General features: G+C 40.8%; 1 protein-coding gene across 1 annotated transcript; it reads right to left on the reverse strand.

Annotated features, from left to right (window-relative positions):
* Positions 1-984: 984 nt before the first annotated feature.
* On the reverse strand, positions 985-22,369 carry ATP6AP2 (ATPase H+ transporting accessory protein 2). The gene is made up of 9 exons (XM_031445465.2): positions 22,148-22,369; positions 14,959-15,089; positions 13,234-13,365; positions 6,236-6,331; positions 5,944-6,081; positions 5,041-5,094; positions 4,722-4,871; positions 4,148-4,267; positions 985-2,032 (listed from the first exon to the last, which is right to left on the reverse strand). Exons 1-9 carry the CDS (start codon positions 22,185-22,187, stop codon positions 1,838-1,840), a joined length of 1,056 nt encoding a protein of 351 aa, XP_031301325.1. The 5' UTR covers positions 22,188-22,369; the 3' UTR covers positions 985-1,837.
* Positions 22,370-27,601: the final 5,232 nt, after the last annotated feature.

A 27,601-nucleotide genomic window follows, 5' to 3' on the forward strand; every position in this document is an offset into this window, starting at 1 on the left:
TGTCTGCCCAACACAAGATCGCAGGGTGCTGATGCCGTTTACCCTGTGAGGGTTAGTGCTGTCGTGTAATTAGTTTTTCCTCTTCTTCTAGAACCTAAGTCTCATCAGTTTTAAATTACCATGGCATTGGTTTACTTCATATTTAATCATAACAACCTAACTTCTCCAGTAATATTTATATAAGAAACTTGTGAAAGAAAAATGGATTTTAACCACCCTGCAGCATTAGAGATTCCTGTCCCCCAGGCGCAAGCCCTGCTGGGTTCCATGGGGATCAGAGTGTTTCAGGCTAGGTGGCTGAAACCCCTTCACTCGCATAGACTTGGCAGGGGGTAGTGGTGGAGGGAGAATACTTGAGTGACTTTAGGACAATGTAGTTTTTCTTTCCTGTGGCGTTATCAGCTTCACTATAGTTCAAAAAGAAAAAAAATTTTCTCTGCTCTGTAATTATCAAAGGTATCTTGCAGTAAGTAAGTGGTAGAAAACACAACTACATAGACTCCATCTTCTCAAACATGTTATTTAGAAATAATGTGATGATCTTTGCAAAGAAGAGGCAAAAACAGCTGAGACTAAATCCAAATAGGGTTCCCAGGGGCAGGGCAGGTCAGCACAACTCTCCTACTAAAATAATTTAGCTATATAATCATGAAGTTTAAAATTCTAATTAGGTAAGTCTTAATTGTAAGAATTTAAAACGTTATAACCTTAAGCCTTTACCGTAGATAGTCCTTCATACTCTAACCAATTAGTTGTGTATTTACCTTTTTAAATGCTATAGGGAAACTTAAGCCTTCCCTACCTAAAGTCTAGTGTGAATTTATCATATAGTCTATAAATTCAGTACAAGAATCTCAGAAAGCAGTGAGAATAAATAAATGTTTAAAAAAATTATGTAACAAAACAGCCAATTCTGATTAAATAAAACCCTGTTTAGTTAGGCTTTTACAATATGAAATAGATTTAGTATTGAAATGACACAGATTTGGAATTATTAACTTTATTTGTCACTCTTCATAGACATTGGTCCACTTCCACATGAAAAGTAGGGCGCACCTACTTCGACTTAACATTCTATAGAAAGATGTTGTACCACAAACCATAGTAACTTACATAGGGGGAAAAAATTACTGAAATAAAAAGAATTTATATTCATGCCCCAAGATGTCCCCCAAATTTGTTTCTGTGCACATAATTACAAGCATCTATAACTCCACAAAGCTAGTTTCTCCTCCTAAGATCAGTGTAGTATCTTGAATATCCACACCTGACCATTCAGATCACCAAACTTTGAGAACATTAAAAAACAGCTACCTGTCAATCAGATGTGGTTCCCAAATCTGTACAAGCACATTCATAATTTCCAGCTGCTTGAAATTAAAAACTTTCTGCCTCTTGTTTCAGAGATATTTACATTGCATTAAGACATTTACAAATGTTTCATACTATCTAACAGCCCAAATACCACTTTCACCTGTCCTGTGTTAAGGAAGTCAAACATTTCAAATTCAGTGCATTTTTCCAAACATAAATAACACAAACTATTCTAAATGTTTTACATTTATTTCAGTGCATATTTCCAAATATTAAATGGAATGAAATTATATTAAATGCTTATATCATAGTATTTGAGAATATTATGGAATCTATATCACACAAATCAGCTCACATCAATACTATAATTTACTCTAAAAGAATATCACAGGCACACAAGATAGAGAACAAAATTTGCTTTTTTATAAATTTAAGGTGTACTATCTACTTTAAACTACACTAAAAAGATTTAACAAAACAGCTAATTTCCAAATCCTTTTTCTAAGTTTGGCATAAGGAAAGTTCAATCCATTCGAATCTTCTGGTTTGTCATCCTATAAATGATGCTATCATATCCCGGATCCATGTTCCAAATATTGTAAGAGATGATAATCACAGCCAAGGCCAAGGTGATCATTATCCAAAGTACCATGTTGAAAACCACTGGATATTCAAAATTATACTTATATGCAAGGTTATAGGGAGTTGATGAGTCCTTCTACAGTAAAGAAAGAAAATCAAGAGGGAAGAATGTTAAGTGAGGAAATTATCCCAATTTGAGCACTATGACTCACTGATGTAACCAATGATCAGTGGCATAAGAGCTACTTAGGAGGAACCAAGAATGGGGGGGCCTTCATGGAGAAGATAAGCAGCACACTGTCACAGCAGTACAAAGCGCTCCAGCTGCTTAAGAAAACTAAGAAAACTGGGCAACACCAATAAAGCCGACAGTGTGCATATACTGTCATCTAGCCAGTTCATACCCTGGGGAACACTTCTACATGTGTACCAAGACATGTGACAGAATGGGTAATCGTGGCACATTCATACAGCAGGACACACAGCAGTGAAATGACCTGAACTACAGCTGTATTTATCAGCCTGCGTGGCTCGTAAAAACAACACTGAGGCCTGTACTCAGAGAAAAATATATACAGTATGACTCCATTCATATAAGAGTCAAATACAGGCAAAACCAAACAACATAATTTAAGGATAAATACATAAGTATTAAGAACTGTAGAGAAAAAGCAAGGGAATGGTTAACATTATTCATATTCAGGGCAGCAGGAACCTCTCAATGGGGAGGGTAGAGGAATAAGACAAGAGGGAGCTTCAGAGGAACAAGTATTGTCTTTGGCTTTGTAGTATTAAATATTTTTATTCTTCAACTAGTATTACATGTTGTATACGTATGTATGATCTGCTTAAATTTTTTAATTTTAAAGGGGAAAACAAATGATGGTTCATTCAAACACATATTTGTCCTGAAGAGAGATCTGCTAGACCTTGGGGGTGGAGTTAACTCCAGGCCTGTGCAAAAGCATTGTTTGGGGAACAGCTCATTGTGGCTAGAGAATTTAAAAAGTAGGAAAGTAGCAGGAGAGAAAGCTGGAGGCAGGGAAGCGATGAGGAATCTGCCCTTGCGCCTGTGGTCAGTGAGTGGCCACTGTTAAGTTTCAGGCAAAAAGTGAGTGACATGATCAGGTTTGTCTTAAAAAGAAAATTTTGATGACTGTGCATAGGCTGGATCTGGGAAGGGGAAGCAGAGGGACCGGGTAGTCGGGTGGGAGCATTGAGGATGGAGAAGAAAGCAACGCCACACTACGAGCACTCAAATGTTTCCTTAAACTGTTAGCGCTCTCTCCTTAAACTTAAGATAGTTATTTCAACTAAGGAGAGGATGAATCCACAGACATGCGTGTTCCATCTGGGCAGCTTAGAGTTGAGGCAGACATTGTAGGATTTCACCTTTGAAGACATCTTTTTCCTTCCTTCTTTCTTTTTTCGATTTATAAAGGAGGTGATGGCAACCTTTCAGAAACTACTCTATTTGTAAGTCAAGAGGCTTCCATATAGCCTCTTAGACACATACCCACCATGAGCAACTGCAATAGAACAGATACAATATCCAGATGCTCTATAGTGGGAAAATTCTTTGAGTTGTCTAGCCTGCTAGCCTGGCCTGCCATACTGTCTTAAACACAGGTCCTTCAACTCCTATTTAGAATGGAACAATCTCAAGCCAGTCACATCTAGATTATCTCGAACAGACATTACCTTTGACCGTCTCACTCAGTCCCACACTGCAATCAGTAACACTGAGCAGACTGGGGGCTGCAAATGGGCCCCAAGGGGAGAATGATCCCTGTGATCCTCTAAACACTTTAAAAATCAAAGCAAGATACAGGCCAAAAAACTGTAGAATTAAATCAAATTAGAGAGAGTGTATGTAGCAGGAAAATGAGAAAGTATCCCACAAAGACAGCATACCTCTGAGAAAAGCAGTTTTCACAAGTTGAGAGAGCCGCATACACCAAGCCACACCACTCCCTCACGTTAACTTCTGATGTTTCCTTGTAATACCCATATTTGAACAACCTTATTGGCTCTGACGGATTTGCTTTTATCCCTAACAAAGTCTTGCAATATCTGATCACAGCCCCAAAGAACTAAGCATCACTGGCAAAACATATCTAGGTGAGTAAGAAACCTTTGTTTTGCTTTTCAGATTTACTGACTGCTCAGTCATGTCAACCTGATACAGGATTTAGTGGGGTTTTTAGAGTTAATTTTACAATTTTAAAGCAGGATCTAAAAATGTACTCACCACTTGTTTTGCTTCAAGGATCGTCCTCGTCTTCCTCACAAGGGAGGTGTCAAAGGATCTGACGGTCACTAACTCTACCACTGCATTCCCACCATAAAGGCTGTACATGTCATCTGCAAACTGAACAGTTACTGACATTACTATAATCTCAAAACACTGACTAAAACTATTTTCAAAGCTGTGTACCTACAAGAACAAATCCAATTACCTAAGGGCTCACGAAATACACTTCTAAAATAGGCAAGTCTTAAAAGTTTTGATTATGTTAAAACATTCAGGAAAGTGTTAAGATTCAACATATACTAAATATTCAAAAGAAAAATGTTATATCATGTATATTTTACCAAGATAAAAAGAAAAAGTATTATGCTAGAGTTAGCGATCATTTCTGTGTTGCCTCTGCCAGCATTAGAAAGTGAGCCATCCCAAAGTACATCTTTGAGCATTAGAGGTCCCTCAAAGAAGGTGCGTAAAAGACTTCAATCAACAGTAATTCACTAAGCAGGGTTTCCCGTTAAGAGGCTAAAAATGAAGTGGTCATACTCGAACTGCTCACACCTCACTGATAGTTTACCTTTTGCAGAGCATCAACAAGGATCTTAGAGGCATCTCTGAATTGTTCAGAGTCTTCCCCATAACGCTTCCCAATTTCATCCAAGCCCGCCAGCTCCAGTGAATATAAATCAGGAGAGTGATCCTTGGCTAGGTGCTTATGTCGAGACAACTTAGGAGAATAAACAAAAGGAAGCAGATAAATTACTGGGAAACACAGCGATCTGGAGTTATCTACTATTAACAGTTGAAGAAGCCGCTCCATAGCTATGCCGGGCTACAAGTTAGTGAGTCCCTTCCTTCCTCCCTCCCTCCCTGAAATGCCACAATTACCACCTCACCAAGCTTGAAATATCATGCAGCACTTGTAGTTCAGACAAGAAAAGGAGATCCACCTGCCAAAAAAAAAAAAAAAAACCCCAATAAGCATTACTTTCAATATTTCAATAAACATCCGAGATCTGTATTTCCCATTTCTCAAGCAAGGCACAGGATATTACAAACATTAAGCATTTCTACAACTGTGCTCCATTTACTAGGTTCATTTCAACATAAAATGCTTCTAAAACATTAGTTCCTAACAAAAAGGTGATGGTCATTCTCCAGCACAGTAACTACCACTATTTATTTTTGATAAAGCACCCAAACTTCGAAGTAGTTTTCCCTCAGGGCATCATAATATTCTGGCACACTGCAACAAACTCCTGCCAATAGCCTAACTTGCTCACATCCCTTCAAGAATAAAAGATGGTGGCCCTGGCCACCCAGAGTAGGTAAACAAGGGAGGCTCCCACAAAGGTGGCCTGCCATGTGCTTAAGAGGGTGCATGAACAGGTGGTGAGCTGACATACAGGAGTCAAAAGTAAGGGTGGCTCCCTCCACTGTATTACCAAGAATGAATTAGAAAAATGAGGCAACACATCAAAGTGGCAGTGAATAACGGCTCCCACGTTACCAGATCCACACAGCTCCACCAGCTACCAAGCAGTCACTATGACTTCTGGCCTGTCAGGATTCATTGGTGGCAACCCTTATGCCAGAATGTAATACTATTTACTACAGCTCAACTCACAAAAAGTCAGTTTATTCATGAGTCATTTAAAAATGATGATGGAAAGAAGAATCTCCTCCAGCAGCAAACTTGCAAAACTTCATTTTCTAAAAATTCAAGTTTGTGCTAAAGTCAGGAGACTGAGAAATTAGTCATGATACTCACTTACTCTTTCAATAACTGCTCTACTTACTTCATTGTTCCTACTCAGAGAACTGAGGGGAAGTGAATTGAGAACAGAGTTTTCTTGAAACAGTCGATTGCGGAGCTGTCTTAGCGTTACTGAGAGATCTTCAAAAACCGAGTTCGCCTTTCCCACCATGTACACTCTCTGCAAGAAGAATCCAAAATTTTGTTACATCCTATAGATGAATTCCAATATACAGAGGTCTGTCAGCATTTTTCATACAATTAGTTTTAAATTTTCACTACATATGAAAGCTTATTTTTAAAAGCATTTTAAATAAAAACTGTATCACACTTACTTCCTCACTGGGAGCCAACTGCAAAACGACAGGAGTTTCTTCAGAAAATAAGGAGTGAATGGAATTTGCAACACTGTCGAGACTAAAAGGAACTGCCTGAAATTTAAGAGTAAGACCTTAATTATTGTCTGAACCAAAGTGAGAAGAAAAATCACTTGGGGAGGGGAGATGGTTTAGCTCAGTGGTAGAGTGCATGCTTAGCAATACACAAGATCCTGGGTTCAATCCCCACTACCTCCATTAAAAAAATCATTTAGACAGTATTTTTTAAAAAGAGCCTTAAAAAAAAAAAAAAAAAAGGACCAGCATTTTCTATGGAAGTTCAAGAGACCCAAATCACATCCAAACACAAAGAGCCCTTTTGAGGGCAGAGAAGATTAAACAGCCCTCTAAGTGGGGCACTGAATTTGTGTCCCACAATGTGCCTAAATGGGAAATAACTTGCAAAATGAAGGACAAAACACTATCTTGCACAAACCATCATTTTCTGGTGATTGTTTGTGTATTTTAAGCAGTAATACATTGAGTTTCAATATTGATCAAATGTGCCACAATGAATCTATATTCTACAATAATGTACTAACTTGCATTTAAGAGAAGGACAAAGGAATTTGAAGAATTTAATTGAAAGAGAAATAGACCACACTTTTCATTGCAAAATTTAAAAAATGTTCAATTAGATGTAGGGTTTGGTCTTAAGACAGACTGAAGACTCTAAGGCAAGGCATAAAGTATGTCACGAGAATTTTGAATGTGAAATTTACCTTCACGAGAATTTTGAATGTGAAATTTACCTTAAGACCACATAATATTAATAAACTGAAATAGCCAACTGCGACAAAAATTTTTTCTTGAATTTTTTATAAAGTGTAACATACATATAATATGCTGCACAAATCCTAGAGTAACAGCTCAAAGAATAGTTACAAATGGATATGCTCATATAACCTGACCAGAACAAGACAGAACACTCTCAGCACCCTACAAGCCTCTCGACCCACTCTCTCTACCCCTAAGGGCAACCAACATTCTGGCTTCTGTTCCCATAGACTGTTTTTGCTTCACATTATTTTTTAAGTAAATTATGGTAATTTTTCCCCTCAAAAAATTATTTTATTCTCAATATTACTTATTTAAACAAGCAGTATAGCAGCAGTGCTTTTGTTTTAATGGAAATTTCTTACAGTGATTTTTTTCCCCAGTAATTCCCTTTACTATAAAGGCTCATGTTTGTAAGTAGCAAGTTAACGTGGGCCAGGCAGAAATAAATGTGAAGTGAAATCAATTGTTTCTCTTACTCAAGATGCATGTTAACTCTTCCCAAGATTCTCTTAAAATAAGTTAATGAGTAACTGAAGAAGGGGAAGAGAGTTCAGACTTGCAAAAGCGTACTGTTACAAGCTCCCTGAGTCAGCCACAAGCGCTCTCATTTTGCAATCACACAGTTCACTTCCTCCTGCTTTGGAGGAGATACAAGGAGATACAAGAACATGTAACACAAACTCTCCAGCCTCTTTTCACCTAGTGAAATGGCACTCGTGGCAGGAAGGTTGAAGATTAAAGGTAACATGTCCCTAGCAAGCAAACTGGAGAAGCTGTTGAGTCAGGTGAGCACTAAACTGTAAAGGAAAAGAAAAAATTACATAGACTGCTAAACTCAAAAAGGAAAAAGCTCATGCTTAAATTCCCATGATTGTTTTCTTCTCCTACATTGTAAGGATATGCATGTTTGTCCTAGAGAAGATGGAAACTCTATGTGTATCCGTAGGACTTGAGATTCTAATGAAAATAGCTAATCAAATAGAAGCTTCATTAGTGGAATTCTAAGGCATTCTGTGTTTGTGTTTGTGTGTGTGTGTGTGCGCGCGCGCGCGCGCGCACGCACGGATTCTTCCCTGGGAGCCTTATATCTTACCACCTACTGCCAGCGGAAGTATTACAAGCAGTCAGTCAGGGTCAAGCAACAACATGAGCTCTTTTCACAGCTTCTACTCACGTAAAACGAGGCTAGACGAGGCTAGACGACTACGACAAAACCACAACTGACTGCTAAGAACCACCATCGGAAAAGAAGACTGGAACCTAGCAAAAAAGATCTCCAACTGGAAACATAAGGAGGGAACCACAGCTGGATGGTAGGAGGGGCGTGCTCATGATATAACTGGGCCCCATACCCCCCAGGTGGATGACCCACAGCTGAAGATTAAGTCGCACAGGCCGTCCCACAGGAGTGAGAATTCTGAGCCCCACTTCAGCCTCCCCAGCCTGGGCTTCCGGAATTGGGAGGAGGAGGGGACCCCAGGACATCTGGTTCTGAAGGCCAAGGGGGGCTTGGCTCTGGGAGCCTCACGCGACTGGGGGACATGGAGACTCCATTTGCTCGAGAAGCGTACATGGAAACTCACGTGCACCAGGTCCAAGGGCAGAGGCAGAGATTTCATAGGAACCTGGGCCAGACCTGCCTGCTGGTTTTGGAGGGTCTCATGGGGAGGTAGGAGATGGCCGTGGCTCACTCAGGGAACAAAAAGCTGGTGGTAGACATTCTGGGAGTGTTCACCTACATTAGCTTTTGTGGAGGCTGACACTATGATTGGATCATTAGCAACAAGACTGAGCCCCACCCAACAGCCTGTAGGCTTAAGGGCTGGGAAGCCTCAGGCCAAACAACATACTGGGTAGGAACGTAGCCCCCACCCATCAGCAGACTTCCTGAGCCAGATGCCTCTAGACACAGCCCTAGACACAGCCCTACCCACCAGAGGTCCAGGACCAAGCTTCACCCAGCAGTGGCCAGGTATTCCTCTAACCAGGAAACCTGCATAAGCCTCTAGCCCAGCCTCACCCACCAGGGGGCACATACCAGAAGTAAGAAAACAACAATCCCAAACCCTGTGGAAGGAATCCACGCACACAGGCCAGACTACCCTGGCACTGTCTGGACCCTGGCCCTTGGGTGGCAAGAGAGGAGTGTACTGCTGGGACACACAGGGCGTCTCCCACAGAGGGCCACTTCTCCAAGGTTGTGAGATGTAACTAACCTACCTAAAAATACAAATAGAAAGACGATATGAGGTGGCAGAGGAATATCTTCCAGGCCAAGGTACAAGAAATCCCAGAAGAAGAAATAGGTGATGAGGAGATAGGCAATTTACCTGAGAAAGAATTTGGAGAAATGATAGCAAAGATGTTCAGAGAATTCAAGAGAAGTACAGATGCACAGGAGCAAAGTTTTTAGCTAAGAGTTGGAAGATACAAAGAATGCCCAGAGCTGAAGAATAAAATTACTGAAATGAGTAACACACTAGAAGGAACCAAGAATAGACTAAATGAGGCAGAAAACGGATCAGTGACCTAGAAGACAGATTAGTGGGAATCACTACTGCAGAACAGAAAAAAGAACGAAAAGAAATGAGGATAGTTTAAGAAAACTCTGGGACAACATGAAGCACACCAATATTTGCATTATAGGGGTCCCAGAAAGAGGACAGAGACAGAAAGAACCTGAGAAAATTTTCGAAGAGATAATAACCAAAAACTTCCCCAACTTGGGAAAGGAAACAGTCACCCAAGTCCAGGAAGCACAGAGTTCCACACAGGATCAACCCAAAGAGGAACACACCAAGGCACATAGTCATCAAATTGACAAAAATTAAGGACAAGGAGAAAAATATTAAAATCAGCAAGAGAAAAGCAAGAAATAACATACAAGGGAACTTCCATAAGGCTATCAGCTGATTTTTTCAGCAGAAACTCTACAGGCCAGAAAGGAGTGGCATTGATGAACAGGAAAAACTTAACAACCAAGAATACTCTATCCAGGAAGGCTCTCATTCAGATTTAGTGGCAATATCAAAAGCTTAATAAAAACAAAAGCTAAAGAATTCAAACTTCTCTAGTCATCAAACCTCAAAGATGATGTGGTATTACACACACACACACACACACACACACACACACACACACACACACACACACACACACACACTACTCAGCCATAAAAAAGAATAATGTAATTTGTAGCAACATGGATGGACCTAGAGATTATCATACTAAGGGAAGTAAGCCAAAGAAAGAAAAATACTGTATGATATCACTTAAAAACAGAATCTAAAAAATTAAACAAATGAACTTATTTGTAAAACAGAAACAGATTCAGACATAGAAAACAAACTTATGGTTACCAAAGGGGAAGAGGGGGAGGGATAAATTAGGACTTTGGAATTAGCAGATACTAACTACTATATATATATATAATAGATAAGCAACAAGAACCTACTGTATAGCAGAGAGAGCTGTATTATCTTGTTGTAACCTCTAGTGAGAAAGAACATGAAAAGGAATGTATATATATATAAGTAAATCACTCTACTGTACACCAGAAACTAACACAACATTGTATATGGACTATATGTCAATTAAATACATACTTTTTAAAAATTAAAAAAAATGAGGCTAGTCTGTTTTAAAATGTTTAGTTTTGTATTGTAGGCTAATGAAAATCTTAGTGATATTTTGGATTTTTAACATACTGTTTTAAAAGGGATCTTGTAGAATGATTGTCACAGAAATCACGTAACAAACTACTTAATAAATAATCTTTGTGAAGATTTTTTTAAAAATTAATATGCCTTTCATTTTTATTGTTCCCTTCCTTCCATTTACTCTGAAATTCTTCTGGTTTCTTTAGCTCATTAATTTCCAATCTTTAAAATTATCTACCGTGTGCATTTAAGGTTATATATTTCCCTCTTCTTACCATTTTAGCTGCACCCCACAATTTTTTGTAATATATGGTACACTTGTTGATATTCAGTTCCAAATAATTTCAAAACTTCTGCTGTCCTTTTCTCAACCCATGAATTATTTCAGAGTACATCTATTCCAACTATCTTTTCTTGTTGACTTTTTTTAAAATTAAGAATTATACATGTGGATTAAAGAGACAAATAGTTTATAAGGCTTCCTATGAAAAGTAAGTTTGCCCCTCCCTTCCTTTCCTATTCCTCTGAGGGTACTCACTCTCTTTCCTCCCCAGTTTCCCCCCCCACTGTATAAGGTGTATGACATAATGGTACAACATAATGGTTTGACTTAACATATATTGTGAAGTGACTGCTGCAATAAGTTCAGTGAACATCTATCTCATGTAAATACAATAAAGTGAAAAATTTTCCTTGTGATGTGAACTGTTAGAATTTATTCTCTAAACAACTTTCGCATGTATCATACAGCAGTGTTAACTATAGTCATCATGCTAAGTATTACATCCTAGGTGCCTACTTGTCTTATAGCACTCACTTTCAAATTCTTTGTTTCCTTTTCTTCTTACCACCATCTCTAAATGATGTGTTTATATTACATCTTGATTTTTCAATTTTAAGCATTATCTATTTACTGCCCATTATAGAAAATGAGGATTTAGCTCTCCCACATCACCAACCACAGCCCTAGCCCCTCACATGCACTGTTTCTCTCTCCACCTTCCCAATAGTTGTATTGTAATTTTCATTTGATCCATATCCTTTCACTATGACTACTTAAACAGTATTCTCAGCCTAGCTTCATACTGTACAATTACTGCTTTTCCTTTCTTGCTCTTCTGGCCCCTAATGGCAGTGATGAGAAATCTGTGATCATTTTCCTCTCTTTCCTTTGTCATAACAGTGTCTTTTCTCTCTGATTAACTTTTAACATTTGCAGTGTCCTTGATGGTTCTTCAATTTCACTATATTTAGGTGCTAATTTGGCTTTAGCCTACTTCAGTGTGCACTAAACCCGAGGAGTCATATCTTTTGTCTCTTCCATTTCCAAACATATTTTTAAGGTAACATTTTGTTATTGTTTTCAGCTTTAAGGGCACTGTGGTCAGAGAGGGTGATTTTATATGATACAGATTCTTTACTATCCATTGAGATTTGCCTTGTGACCTAGTGCATGGTCATTTTTTTGTAATCATGTCATGTGTGCTTTGAAATAATCTATATTAAACCACAGGAAAGTCTAAAAAAAAAAAATCTACTGCCCTCCCCAATCAGCATCATACAGACCAGTCTTACATGCAACGAAATTAGAAATTGAAAAATTGAAAATTATCTTGAAAGAACCCACATGTTAAACACTTCTAAATAACTCATGGGTTAAAGAGATCAATATGAGGGAAAGGGAAATAGCTCAGTGGTAGAGCGCATGCCTAGCTTGCACGAGGTCCTGGGTTCAATCCCCAGTACCTCCATTTAAAAAAATTTTTTTAATTAAAAAGTCAATATAAATTACAAAATATTTTTATGTGAACATCAATGAAAGCACCACATATCAAAAATATCTCTTAAGTGCCTCTAGTTTCTCTCCCTTCCTTTAACTCTTTTACATTTTAATGTATGTATTTTCAAATTTCTTTTTGAGACTGGTCTATTACTTATAGTTCTAGGGGGATGAATTCTGTTTGTTGCGCCTGCTGACTCTCTCATGGCATTTTTTCTTTAAAATGTCTGGTAAATTCAACTCTTCTTCAATTTTTTTCTACCGAAGGAGCCCTGGGCTGTGCAGGTGTCTGTGTGGGGCGGGCCGTGTGAATCTGGAGCACACGACTGCACAGCACAAGCCGGTGGTTCTGATTTCTCTGAGGGGACTCTTTGGGTCCCATGGGCAAGGGTGGCAAGCCAGCTCCTCCTTACACAAAAATGATAAAATTCTGAAGGGAAGGTGACAAAATAATGCCCCCAAAAAACATCAGCAGGATACACCCTCAACTAGTTTCTCTTTTTCAAGCCTCTGACTATTTGGCAGATAGGGCAGTTTCTCTACCTCTTACCTTAGAAAGTACATACTCTCATCCATAGGAAACAGCCCAGTCTCAATAAATTTACAACCATCATATAATTTAAAAAAACTATCTTATCAGTGTAAAAGGCAAGCGTGCTTAGAACACAATCCATAATGATAGCTGACAAGACAAAATTTTAAATGCACCCCTTTAATTTTTTATAATAAATACTCACATTCTCCAAAGGGTACGAAATGACACTGCCAGGAGGTAGAGCAAGTTTGTCCACTCCCTTCACCATCACCATAACGGTAGCCCGAGGGCGGTGGAATAGGTTACCCACTGCAAGTCCCGGCCAAGAAAGGTCCTAAACGTTGGAAAGCATGAAAGCGTGCTCAATTATCAACTCAGGAAACCATTTCCCAATAACATCTAACCAGCAGAACTGAGGGCTTCTGGGATGACACTGGCAGTGAAAACTCACTGGGACAGCAAACATTTTTATTTCAGGCAGTAGCTGCAACCTAGCTGAGGATGCTGATTTCTACCTTCTTCATTTTCTTAAACTTCTACACATTTGAAACAATATAGTCTAATAAGAAGTCATCTCAAACCTTCTGTGGAAAAAAGCAGGCAAGTAAACAAAATGTAGGTACTTTTCCAGATTATGAAACATTCCCTTCTTCATATAACCATGGACATTTTCTTCTCTCACATGCCCTTATACACAGCATCACTTTTCTCTTTCTCAGTGACAGAGCAAGACTACCATTAAAACATTCTTTAGACGCTAGGTCTACTTACTCATATTAGTTTATTAGTAATTATTTCCAAAGGTTGTTTTGACAGCCATTTGTAGTCAAGTTTAAGTTCGTAAAGAACTAGGTAAAATCTCATCCTTGAACCTAAACAACCAGTCAGGTTCACAAAAGGAGCTCAGGGGCTCCATCCAAAGGCCAAGCAGAGAGGCAGTTCCCAAGCATTACTTCTGGTTTCAAGGGCCCTCAGGACCTAGGAAGAATGTTCTTCTGGGTCACTAAGGATATCTAGAGGCCACATCAAAAGCACCAACAAACTACATCTCCTTTCTTCCAGCCCTGAGCTTTCAGATCTCTCACTGACTGGACAGGACCCCCCACCACCACCCACCCAGCTACAATCACATAAGCAGCCAGTTATGGGGAAATTGTGGGAAACCAAGATCCGAGGCTATCCCACAGCTACTGACCACACTGTTTTCCTAAACTCAGGTAAGATGCGTATACATTGTATCATTCATAACAAACTGCAATGGACTGAATGTTTGTGTCCCCTCAAAATTCATGTATTGAAATCCTAAACCCTCAATGTGATGGTATTAGGAGGTAGGGTCTCAGGGCAGTAACGAGGTCACAAGGATGGAATCCTCATGAACGGGATTAGAGCTCTTATAAAAGAGACTCCAGAGGGCTTGCTCACCCTCTCTCCACCTTCGGAGGATAGAACAAGAAGTTGGCCGTCTGCAACCTGGAGAGGGCCTTCACCAGAACCCTCCCATGCTGGCACCCTGGTCTCCGACTTCAGCCCCTAGAACTGTGAGAGATAAATGTCTGTTGTTTACAAAGCACCCGGTCTGTGGTACTTTGCAATAGTAGCCTAAGCTAAGACACAAATCTATCATGTGTACTGGGGAAAAAACAATAAAATTATACACCCTATTAATAGTAGGACAGATGCATTCTTTTATATATAAAGAGCATCACTACTATGAATATACAATTACATGGTTAATGTTTTATAATGATTCAGTTTCATAACCAAGCTTGGAGCACTTAACCAAAAATCTCCCTGACTACAAATGAGCTTTTTTACTTTTGTAATCTGTACCTATGTTTGCCTGTTGCTTTCTTGGGCTATTAGCAGAAATCAACAAAAAATGCTTCCAGAAGCAGCTCCAAATATATTTTTAAAATACACATACTTCTTTCACAGAGAAGCCCATGGACAGTGCAGCCACGTCTGGGATTCGGTCTCCTGGTATAGGCCAATTTCCATCCCGGAAAACAACAGACCCTGGTGATCTCAATATACTAAACTCATTCCCTAAGACACCTGAAAAGAAAGCAGATTAATAAATGATCAGCATCGCAAATCTCTTGTACCCACACTGAAAATTATTAAATAATACATACTCTCCCACTCTCCACTGACAGTGTGCTCAATTTTGATTGGACAAAATGCTGAATCCTAAACATCAGCAAATTGTTTTTCGAAGTATCACTGTAAGAATTTAAGGTCCACATATTCTGCTGTAACAAACATACAACTATGAAACAGAATTCTCCTAATGACCTAGATACCTTTCTACAGATGGCCCTTACATGGGGGCATGTAGCAATTTGGCAAGAATTCAGTAGCACTTCTCCAGATTTTAAAAAACAAAAACCAAAACCCTGGCACAGACTAAAAAGGAAAAAAAGAAACTTGAAATCTCTAAATTATTTCTACCATCGATGCTCTCTTCAAAATGCAAATTCGTAAAATTCCTAGTATATCACTCTAGAGAATGTGACAATGAATGTATGTATGTTCATGTATAACTGAAAAATTGTGCTCTACACTGGAATTTGACACAACGTTGTAAAATGACTGTAACTCAATAAAAAAAAGTTAAATAAATAAATAAAACTTCAGGTTAGTATATCTTAGGATAGATCATTATCTTTCCTTATGTCCCATAGGCAAAGCTAGTGAAATGAGGACTGTCAAATGGGAGGGACACATTACCAATCAGAATGGAAGATACTTCAGACTTTGGAAACAAAGTCCAGGACATAGTATTTCCAATGGACATATCAAGAGGCTGAGAAAAGGTGTTCTGTAATAATAAAGTCAGCTAATCTAGGGGTACAGGACCTGGGGTTAAGAGGTGAAGAATGAGAATAAAGGGACTATCTTATAGGCCCTCCAAGGCTAAGGATGCAGTATCTGGCCTCTTCACCCATCATGAGTTAACCCAATGATGTCTAGATTACACAAGGACAAATAGCTAATGGAAACTTTCACGTTCTTATGAAAAGCTTAGCTCCAAGTCCAAAACAAATCTTGGCCATGCCTAGAACAGGAAAATTGGAGTTTAATAAAGCATCAGTGTTACTCTCTTGACCTGAGGAAAGTACCGCTTACAGGGTATGGGAATAAAATTGGAAACAACAGTAAATGTTTTGGTGTTGCAGTACTGACAGTAACTAAAAGGCCTCAGGATGGTGCTGATACAACACAGACAGTTACGAGTTTCCATTCAGCACAGCCACCAGAGCAGGAATTTCCAAACTGTTCTAGCCAAAGGCAGACCAAAAAATCAGCAGGCTGGAATGGCCGTCTGTAACTGATAGACATTTTGGTTCCCTGAAGTAGCAGCGCAAACTCTAAGGAAAATGGGGCAGCAAGAGACTGACACTTTGAGAACACCATACACACCTGAAGAATGATACGGGGTCTAGAGACCGCCATGTCTGGGGATGCAGCCCTACTCACTCAACTCCAGCAAAGCTCTACTGAATTACACTGCCTCAACTTCAGAGTCCACTTCCACGCCTGCAAGACAGCCCTCCAGGAGCCGAGAGCTTTAGAAAACCTTCCAGTCAAGGACTCCTGTGCCGAGAAACTGCTGCTTCATGCAGGTAGCTTGAGATACCTGACAGCCACCCGTTCTTTGCCTGAATCTGACCGGTGAAGGCGGACGCTGGTTCACCTTAGAAACACTACGTTTGCCAGCAATCATCTCCACCGTCCCAACATTCTAAACCTTTAAAAAGTTTAGGAAGCTGGCTTCCCAACTTCTTTCCACTTGTATTTTATCACTCCCGACTCAAGTCTCACCAGATAACCTCATCTCCAGCTTCAAGAGACCGTGTAGGAAGTCCTCCAGCTACCTGCTTCCTCTCCCCATCACAAGCTGGTCTGCACAAGCGCCTGTCCTTATCTCCTCCCTTCAGATGCTGGCAGGGACGGCCCCCCTCCAGTCTAAAATATACCATGGTCCAGCCTTCAACGGGCCATCACTTATTTACCTACCGAATTATTCATTCAGTGTTTATTAAGTCTCTATTCTGGAACAGATATATACCAGGAGTTCGGTGGCTATATGGTTTGGGACGTAAGTTTACATTTGTAGTAAAATAAGACTGTATATTCATAGTATATTGCAACACACACAAAAAAGAAAAAAATTTAAAGGATAAGGTACCTTAGTGTTCTTCCCAATAATGAGAAAATATCAGACAAGCCCAAATAGAGGGACATTCTACAAAAATATCTGACCATTACTATACCAAAAGAAAGAGAGAGAGGAAACAATACCATTTACCATCTCACCAAAAAGAATAAAATATCTAGGAATAAACCTACCCAAGGAGGCAAAAGACCTGTACTCCAAAAACTGTAAGACACTAATGAAAGAAATTGAAGACAACATAAACAAATGGAAAGATACACTGTGTTCTTGGATTGGAAGAATCAATATTGTTAAAATGGCCATACTGCCCAAGGCAATATACAGATTCACTGCAATCCCTATCAAATTATTGACATTTTTCACAGAGCTGGAACAAAAAATGTTCAAATTTGTATGAAAATACAGAAGACCCCGAATAGCCAAAACAGTCTTGAAAAAGAAGAACGGAGCTGGGGGAATCACACTCCCTGACTTCAGACTATACCACAAAGCTACAGTAATCAAAACAATATGGTACTGGCACAAAAACAGACACAAAGATCAACAGAACAGGATAGAAATTCCAGAAATAAACCTACGCACTTATGTTCAATTAATCTATGACAAAGGAGGCAAAAATACACAATGGAGAAAAGACAGTCTCTTCAGTAAGTGGTGCTGGGAAAACTGGACAGCTACCTGTAAAAGACTGAAATTAGGACATTCTCTAACACCGTATACAAAAATAAACTCAAAATAGATTAAAGACTTAAATGTAAGACCAGATACTCTAAAACTCCTAGAGGAAAACATAGGCAGAACACTCTTGGACATAAATCAAAGCAATATATTTTTTGAACCAGCTCCTGGAGTAATGGAAATAAAAGCAAAAACAAATGGGATCTAATTAAACTTAAAAGCTTTTGCACAGCTAAGGATACCATCAACAAAATGAAAAGACAACCTACAGACTAGGAGAAAATACCTGCAAATGATGTGACTGACAAGGGACTAGTTTCCAAAACATACAAACAGTTCATACACCTTAGTATCAAAAAACAAGCAACCCAATCAAAAAATGGGCAGAAGACCTAAATATATATCTCTCCAAAGACATACAGATGGCCAACAGGCACATGTAAAGATGCTGAACATCACTAATTGTTAGAGAAATGCAAATCAAAACTACAATGAGGTATCACCTCACACCAGCCAGAAGCCATCATTAAAAAGTCTACAAATGATAAATGCTGGAGAGGGTGTGGAGAAAAAGGAACCCTCCTACGCTGTTGGTGGGAATGTAAATTGGTGTAGCCAGTATGGAGGTTCCTTAAAAAACTAAAAATAGACTTAGCATATGATCCAGCAATCCCACTCCTGGGCATATACCCGTAGAAAAATATAATTCAAAAAGACACATGCACCTCAGTGTTAATAGCAGCACTATTTACAATAGCCAAGACAAGGAAACAACTCAAATGTCCATCAACAGATGACTGGATAAAGAAGATGTGGTGTATATGTACATATATATGTGCACACACACAATGGGACACTATTCAGCCATAAAAAATAAAATAATGCCATTTGCAGCAACATGGATGGAGCTGGAGATCGTCATTCTAAGTGAAGTAAGCCAGAGAAAGAAAAATGCCATATGATATCAAAAGGACACAAATGAACTACTTATTATTTATAACTTAAGACAATTGATTTCTTGAACATGTGTAAGCACATTTGACTGTCCTTTATGATTGGATTACTGCATCCTGTTGATTCTTATTTTGTGGTTGGCTTTATTCCTTTGGTAACTATGTAAGTTTAAAAAGCTAAAGCTCTAAACTGTTATTAGAAACAATGAACAGTACGTATATGCAAATTTTAAAACTGTTTAATCTCTCAATGAGTCGCTCTTCCTAGAATAAACTTTGTTTACCACCCCCGCCCCAAAAAGAGAGATAAATGGAATTTCCAGTGCATTCTTCTAGCATCTCAGTATCACCTAGCGCACTCCACTCTGGAGATCCTGAGGGCTCCATTCTTGACCCTCACTTTCCACTCTACGTCGAAGTCTCTCCCTGGCTGAGCCCATCTACTCCCTAAGGCTGCAAACACCAAAAACACACTGATGGCTCCCAGATCCCCAGACCTTTACTTTCTAGATTTCTTTACTTTACTAGATTTCCCCTGAGCCTTAGACCTACACACCCAGCAGTCTGCTGAACATTTCTTTCTCAGTCTCATGGGTCCTTCAAAATCAACAGGTTCAGAAGTGAATTCACCACTTTGCCACACATTCCTCCTATATTCTCTGTATCAGAGGATGACACCACCTTCCACCCAGCTGCTCGAATTAGTCATCTTTAAATTCTTCCTCAAGGAGGAGGGGTAGAGCTCGGGTAGAGCGCGTGCTTAGCATGCACCAGGTCCTGGGTTCAGTCCCCAGTACCTCCACTAAAAAAAAAAATAAACCTAATTACCAACCTCACCCCAAAAAATCCTTCCTCAGCACCACAGCTGCCCTACTACTGAATTTTGTCCATTTTTTCCTCATCATCTTATCTCACGAGTCCTTTCCCCTCCACGTCCAGGGCCCCCACCAGGCCCTCCCCACTTCAGGCCTTCCGAGGCTTGTCAGACTGGCCGCCTTCTGGCCTGTCATGCCACCCTTGGACCCAGCCATCCTACTGTCTTGTCAGAATACAGATCTGCACACGCCCCCTTCAGCTCATGCACCTTCAGTGGATGCCCGGAGCCTCTGAGACAGAATCCAGAGGCACCTCACCAAACCTTCCTTCTGGATCTCCCCTACTTAACCACTATACATTCCGGCCCCACCAAGCTATTTGCTCTTTTGCTCTCACACCTCTGTGCTTTTACACATGCTATTCTCTCAAAAATGCCTTTTCTTCCCACCCCAATCTTTCACACATTTGCCTGTGAGGCACTGTGTCTAGGGAAATATCCCCCAGCCGCTGAGGTCTGGGCTAGAGGTTAAGTATCCCTTCCTTTGGGAACTCCCACCACAACATGCTGTGATCTATGAATGGTGGATGGAATCAACGAGTGAAAAAATAAATAGGTCCTACTTTTGAGCTCTGGGGCATCAGTGACCAAATCGAATCCCTCTTCAACATGATAGCTCGTCAAATTCCATGTGTTCGCCTTTCCTCTCCAGGCTAAACATCTGAATTTTTTCAAATACTCCTCATGACCTGGTATTCATAACCCTAGTTCCCTTCCCCTAGTCTCTCTCTGGTTTGGTAACACCATTTAAAGGATTTATATTTTTTCCTCAAATAGAGAAGTCAGATCTCTTAAAGATGTTTTCCATTAAATCACATTTAGTCATTGTGGAAAATAGTAATTTAAAGTCATCTGACGCGACCACGCAAAGCAGAAACTGACAGGATCAGATTCTTGGTCTGTGTGAACTAGACTATTCTAGTGAGGAAAGCAGGTTCAAACCACGTACAGAAGCAATTATTCTGCCTCCAACCAAACCCAAACAAAAACCCCTAAACCTCACTAAATCAAAATAATACCAATCATAACATTAAAACATGGAATTTCAGCAAGATGTTCAATTAAATCCCAGTATCAAATTTTTACATTTCAAAACCTGAATTTAAAAAATTAAAATAAAAAATTCTCCCAAGGTAATTTACTAGATAAATCAGAACAACCTTGCCGGAGCCAGAGACCAAAGGAACAAAACCACCCAAAAACTTTAGGGGCATGAAAATAAGTGTAACTATCATCAACATACAACACTCGGTACCTCAAAAGATGGAGAAGACCTCCAAATTCCCCCAAACACCAAAGGTCTATACCTCCATGCAGAACTAAACCACCATTTCCAAAGTGGGGTGTCTCAGCACCTCACAAAGCAGAGGCACAGGCCTCCCACGGACTTTTAACCTCTAGGTTTTAAACAGACACACTGGGGAACAGAGCCCCAGTCCTCCAAACTGCTCTCAACTTGGCCTCTTGTTCACCACTGTCTGTGCCCCCAGCCCCAGCCCCCATCACTCCCACATTCCCACACGTGTGCCACAACACATATACTTGGAAAGGCCCGTGCTTTGCAGCCAGCTGATCTGGGTTCAGTTCCAGCTCAGCTGCTTACCACTTGTGTGCTATTGAGTAATTTATCTATGCTTGGTCACTCTGTAAGACGGGGGTAATACCCTCTTCTAAGGACTGCTGTAAAATTAAATGAATTACATGATATATGGTAAGAGGCCAAATATGAGCTGAATGCTGAATCCTCTTGCTCAATGCTAGGGAACCTACGTTCCACCTACGTTCCACCAACGTTCCATCAAGAAAGCTACCATTTATTTTGATATACGACCCTAAGGACGTGACTCACATCTTAGTTTTCAAATCCTTAAAATGGGGAACTAGACTATGGCAAACTACTGAGAAGTACTTTGAATTCGCCTTGAGAAATAATCATACAACAACAATTACTCCATTTCCAACTTTTGCATCCTGAAACATTGCCGGGGGGGGGGGGTTCATCAATTGCTGATGACAACCGCTAAAAATGAAAACTCTAGGAAAATGTAAAGAAATGCAGCAGCTGAGAAATCTGCCTTCCTTTCTTAGCGGAGGGCTGCGGTTCAACAGCTGATTGAGAAATGCATCCCGGTCCTCCGAGGCGGAAGAGGCCACTGCAAGACAGGCAGAGAATGGAAGCCGGCTCAGGTGCCCCCACGCAGCCCAGCCCAGCCCAGCCCGACCCGGCCCCGGCAGCCCGCCAGGCCTCGCCGCCACAGGCCGGCCCGGAGAGAAGGCGGAGAGGGAGGCGGCTGGGGTGAGGCCGCCGCCGGCTGCCTGCACTGCGGCACCCGCCCCACTGCCTCCCACCCGCCGCCGCCCCCGAGCCCCTGGCCCCGCGGCTTGGGGCCTCCTGGAGTGCGCGCCCCGCTCGCCCCCCAGGGCTCACCCGCCACCAGCAAGGACAGGAGCACAACGAGCACAGCCATGGTTCCGCGGCGGCCGCAGCAGTGCAGGGCGACACGGCACGGGCCGGCGGGACGCGAGCGACCACCGCAGCACGAGGGGGTGACCAGCTGGGGCTCGTCCGGACTCCCTGAGCCCACCCCGTCGTCGCCTCCGCCGGGACGGCTGCCGCCTCCTCCACCAATTGCTGGCTACGCCGCGGCTTGCGAGACCGACAGAGCCTGGGAAACGTCAGCGTGATGGGCAGAGCCCAACGTGATGGATGGAAGGCCCTGCCAATGGCAGACAGCGATTGAAGACCTGGGCAGTCCCGCCCCCGGCCCGTGACGACCGGTCACGAGATAGAGGGTAGGGCGGGTGGTCGAGAGCTGGGGCAATGACGGAGCCTGTCGAGTGGTCCAGAGAACCCACAGGGTGGGGCTGCCTCTCGGGTGCGGACCCTTTGGCTAGTCTAGGGGGACGGTCTCCAACCAGGGTGACTTTCCCGGTTGCGTGGCTCCGCCCCGCTACGGGTGCAGCTGTGGAAGCTGCAAGACTGGTTTGGGTTTCGCTCTAACAACTACACAGATGCTGAGCACCTGCTGGGCGGAAGCCAGGCGCCTCGGGAAACCCCTGCCCTCCAAGTAGGGGGGCCAGATAAACTACAGGACGCCCACTTACATTTGAATTTCAGATAAACAATGAATACTTTTTAGCATAAATGTCGTGAATATTTCATGGGACGTACTTATACTAAAAAAAAAGTATTCGTTGTTTATCTGAGATTCAAATACAACTGGGCGCCCTGCGTTTTGATTTGCTAAATCTGGCAACTGTACCTAAGATTTCCTCATCTAGCAGGAGTGATGGGACAAGAACTTTAGTTAATTACTTCCTTAATCCAGTCACTCAGTGTTCCATGAAGGCTAGACATACTAATTTGACCAGGGTCCTCCCTTTACACGTCTCATGGTTTTGTTGTTGTGTTTTGTTGTTGTTTTTTGTTTTGTTTTACCTAGGATATGAAGCAAGAAGTGACAGTGTATCATCTGTGGTCAGAAAATGATACCCCAGTCCATGACCTTGAAAGACAGATACGGTTTCAATTTGCAAGGATGGGAGGTGGGGAGGTTCTTTCAGGTAGCAAAAACTAAGCTGTGGCAGGGAGAGAGCCTGTTAGGTTCAGCATTAACTGTTAAGTTTAACCAAAGAAGAAATTGGGGAGGGGCGCAGATAGCTAAAAAAAAATCAATTAGGGACATGTTTATTACGGATGTGAAACGTTACATGAAAGAACTACACTCCAATTGTTAGGAAATGGAGAGACACAGTATTGTTCACACTGTATTGTTCACAGATGCTGGACAAAGTTGGGGGAAATTTTCCTTACTGTTTCCTCAGTTTCAATCTCCATTTCTTCTCTGGATTAACAGAGGGAGAAAAAAGGAGACTGAGTTGAAAGCCATGACCCCAGGAGTCTCTCGGGTAGCAGACCTATCCTAGGAAAACCTGCACAGGTGAAAACTGGAATCAGAAGAACACTGCCCCATACTTGGGTTTGAACTTTCTAGAACCCATTATGCTTAACAAACCCACCTTCAGTTTAGGGACTGGAATCTGGATTTTCTCACTCAACTTTAGAGAACTGTTGACTCTTGAATTTGCATTCTTTCAGAGGAGAATTTGCAGAAATGTGACTTTAAAGAAATCTGAAGCAGGAAGGGATATTTTTTCACTAGGAATGTGAAATTGTCAGATTCCCAAAACTGTCTAAAGCAGCTAACTTCAAAACATCAACTCTAAAATGACTGGCTTGAAAAAAATAAATATCGATAAGAATGCAATCTTTTTTTAAAAAAAATTCATTTCATTTTCAAGCATGATGGAGTCATTTCTCTTCACAGCAACTAACATTTTATTCTTTGTCCATCTTGCTACATATCCTAGAACAGGTTCTAGACCAAAGGCCCTGAAAAAACTTGGTCTAAAAAAAAAACCTTATTTAGTGGCATAATCAGCTAAAAGTGGGGCAGAGCTCCTGCAATTTCATCCAGCCTAAGAAACGGAAAGAGATGAATTTTTCTGTTCTTGAAAGAGTTCTAGGACATTCTTATTTCTTTTAATTGGAAGCAGACCAAAAATATTATAGACTGGAACATAAATAAATCCTGCCTCTTTCCCCCCACCCCTCCTAAGAAAAACCTCAAAATCTCACAATCTTCCATACTCTTATGTCTTAAGAAATAACATCCTTTTTCGAGCGAGGGGTGAATAGCTTATCCTTTAAATCTAAGACTCCTTTTCATCTGAGGTCTTAAAGGAGCATTGCTCCTGCTTATATCCTTGGAATTCAGCAGGATAAACACTGTAGGAAGCCTTCTCCTTGTTTCATAGATGGAGAGATTGAAAGCTGGGGGAGGGCATATGTACTCAAGGTCACATTCTGAATCGTCAGCAGTTCTGCTTTTATGAATACAGCCCTTCTGATTCAATCTTTAGCACTCAGTAAACAACCAGGGATGTGCTGTTAACTTTTCCACTGAAGCATTTAGAGGTGGATGTGTGTGTGGCAGGATAATATTTGAAGTAATGATCCATGCGTTAGCCTAAAAGAAGCCTCCTCCCCTACTCTCACCACACCTCTCCTCCCAGGCCAAATAGCCCAGGACTCCAGCCATGCATTGCCCTGAGGGAAGAAGAACCAGAAAACAAAAATGTTAAATCTCTGGCTCTTGAGTTCCAAAAGGACAGGTTCCAAATCTCCAGATAGAAGATTTGAAAGAATACATAATACAGTTTGCTACACTGCCCTCTCCACCCCCCATTAATTCCAACAGGAAGTTCTGAGTGGTCCAGAGAGACCACAGTGAGATGGCCAGGTCCCTGTGCATCAGCCATCAGGGAGACTTGTGGAGGCCAAGATCATGCCATGCCCCCAGACCTTGCAGCCTGCACTCAATTCAAATTAAGAATTTCTTTTCAAAAGACCCCATATACAGAATGGAAGAGTGAGAGGGAGGGAAAGAATCTGACAAATACCACATCAGCCAGGTGATCAAGGTCAACATCAACAGTAACAAACCACGTTGAGAGTGGTTTGATATGATGGGATGAAAATAGCACTTGACCCCTGAGGCCTTCCTCCCCAAATCCATAATCCCAGTCTAATCATGAGAAAAATATCACAAATCCCAAGGGAGGGACATCCTACAAAATATCTGACCAGTGCCCCTCAAAACTGTCAAGATCATCAAAAACAAGGAAAGTCTGAGAAACTGTCACAGCCAAGAGGGGCCTCAGGAGACATGACAACTGAATGTAATGGGGGATCTTGGATGGGGTCCTGCAACAGGAAAAGGAAACCCGAATAAAGTATAGATTCTAGTCAATAATAATGGATCCATATATTTTGGTTCCTTCATTGTGACAAATGTACCATACTAATGTAAGATGTTAGTAATAGGGAAAACTGAGTGTGAGGTAATGGGAACTCCCTGTACGATGCTCTCAATTTTTCTGTAAATCTAAAATTGTCCTAAAAAATAAAGTCAATTAAAAAAAAAAACCATAAAGTGAAAAATACAAGCCACAAAATGGGAAAAGATAAGTTGTATCCAGAATGTGGAAATCGTTCCTACAAATCACTAAGACAAAGACAACCTGATAGAAAAATGGGCAACCAACCTGAATAGGTACTTTACAGAAGAGGAAATACTAAAGCCTAGCAACTAGAGAAAAAGATGCTCAACTTTGTTAGCATTAGTAGTTAGGAAAATGCAAATTTGAAACCATGAGATGCCACAACACACCACTAGATTGGCAAAAATTTAAAAGTCTGACCATGCCAAGTGTAGGCAAGCACGTGATCAACTGAAACTCTCGAAACATATTGACGGGAGTATGAATTGGTGCGATGATCTTTTTTTTTTTAAAACATTGGCCTAATCTATTAAAGCTGAAGATATACAGACCCTATAATCCTGCACTTCCATTCCTTGGAAGAAATACTACAGGAATATGCACTTACATGCGCCAGGATGCACGTACAAGAATGTTCATAACAGCACTGTTTATAATAGCCGAAGACTGGAAGCAACTTAAATATCCATTAACGGTGGACTGGATGATAAATTGTGGTATATTTTGTACAATGAAATACTATACCACAATGAAAATGAATAAATGTGTAAATGAGTACTGTTCATTACATTTACATTGTATCATATTATATATAAATAAGAAATGAACAGTATAATTTCATTATATGAAATTCAAAAACAGGCAAAAAGGAAGTATATTGATTAGGGATGCAGCAATAGGAAGTCAAAATATAAAGAAAAGCAAGGAAATGTTTACCAAAAAATGCCATAAAAGTCACCAACACGATAGTAGGGAGGGGGCTGTGTCTAAAAGGGATGTGCAGAAGGATTTGGGGGTGCTGGTCATTTCTTAAGGACTTAGGTGGTGATTGTTACACTAGTGTTCATTTCATAATTATCCATATTTTGAACATTGATGTATATTTCTTTGTGTGTTATATTTTACAATTAAAAAAGGTTTAAAAAAATCTAAGTTGTGTATTTGAATCTTGAGAAGGTGAAACTCCCTTTGACTTGGTAGGAATTATTTGTATGTAATTTCAACTTCTGTTTGGAGAATCTTGAGTTTACAAAACACGTCCTCAGTGAGGGTGGAAGTTTCCAAAGAAAGGCCAGAGTTGTGGTTGCCTTGTTAACACTTCCCTTCCAAGAGATCTTAGAGATGGTGTCTACCATGGGAATTCACCACAGGGCAGAATCCAGGCTTCAGCCTTCCAGCCTGAGAACCCTAGTTCTGTCAGTGTCCCTGAGAGAATCTGACTCTGTGACATTGGCCCAAAACAAAAAACTCAAAAAACTCTTAATGTTGCAAATAGCATTTTGACATATATTAGTATGTGGCAGTCTGCATATTCATGTGTATCCTCTCCAAAAATGGAAGTAACACAAGAATCCTAGTTACTCAAAATCAACTTGATGAGTATGCAACCAGAGAAATTTTTAATGCATGTGGCTCTATTGAACCCATCTCCACAGCTGGAATACAGCCACTGGGCAGACTGGATATTTGTGTCAGACTGACAAGGCACTGTAATAAGCCCCTTTTGGGGGGTGACTGCACAAACCACACCAAGCATTCTTGAGCGCTTCCCAGCCCCTTCCATGGTCTCCACCGTATTTGTTTTCCTGATTAAACTTTGAGACAGATGGCAATCTTATTTCCAAGTTTTAGCGGGCATTTCATCTTATTAAGCCACTGGCTGCTGATTTCAGTGACTTTGGGTTCTCTCCAACCCTGCCCCGCTAAAAACCTAATCAAAAGGGCTGTGTCCTCTGAATCTATGAGAGAAGTCAGAATATTTGTTATCTGAGGGTAAGGGAGATAGACTGAGAAGGGGCACAAGGGAACTTTCTGGGGT

Source organism: Camelus dromedarius, chromosome X (assembly GCF_036321535.1).
Source record: "Camelus dromedarius isolate mCamDro1 chromosome X, mCamDro1.pat, whole genome shotgun sequence".
Taxonomy (NCBI): domain Eukaryota; kingdom Metazoa; phylum Chordata; class Mammalia; order Artiodactyla; family Camelidae; genus Camelus; species Camelus dromedarius.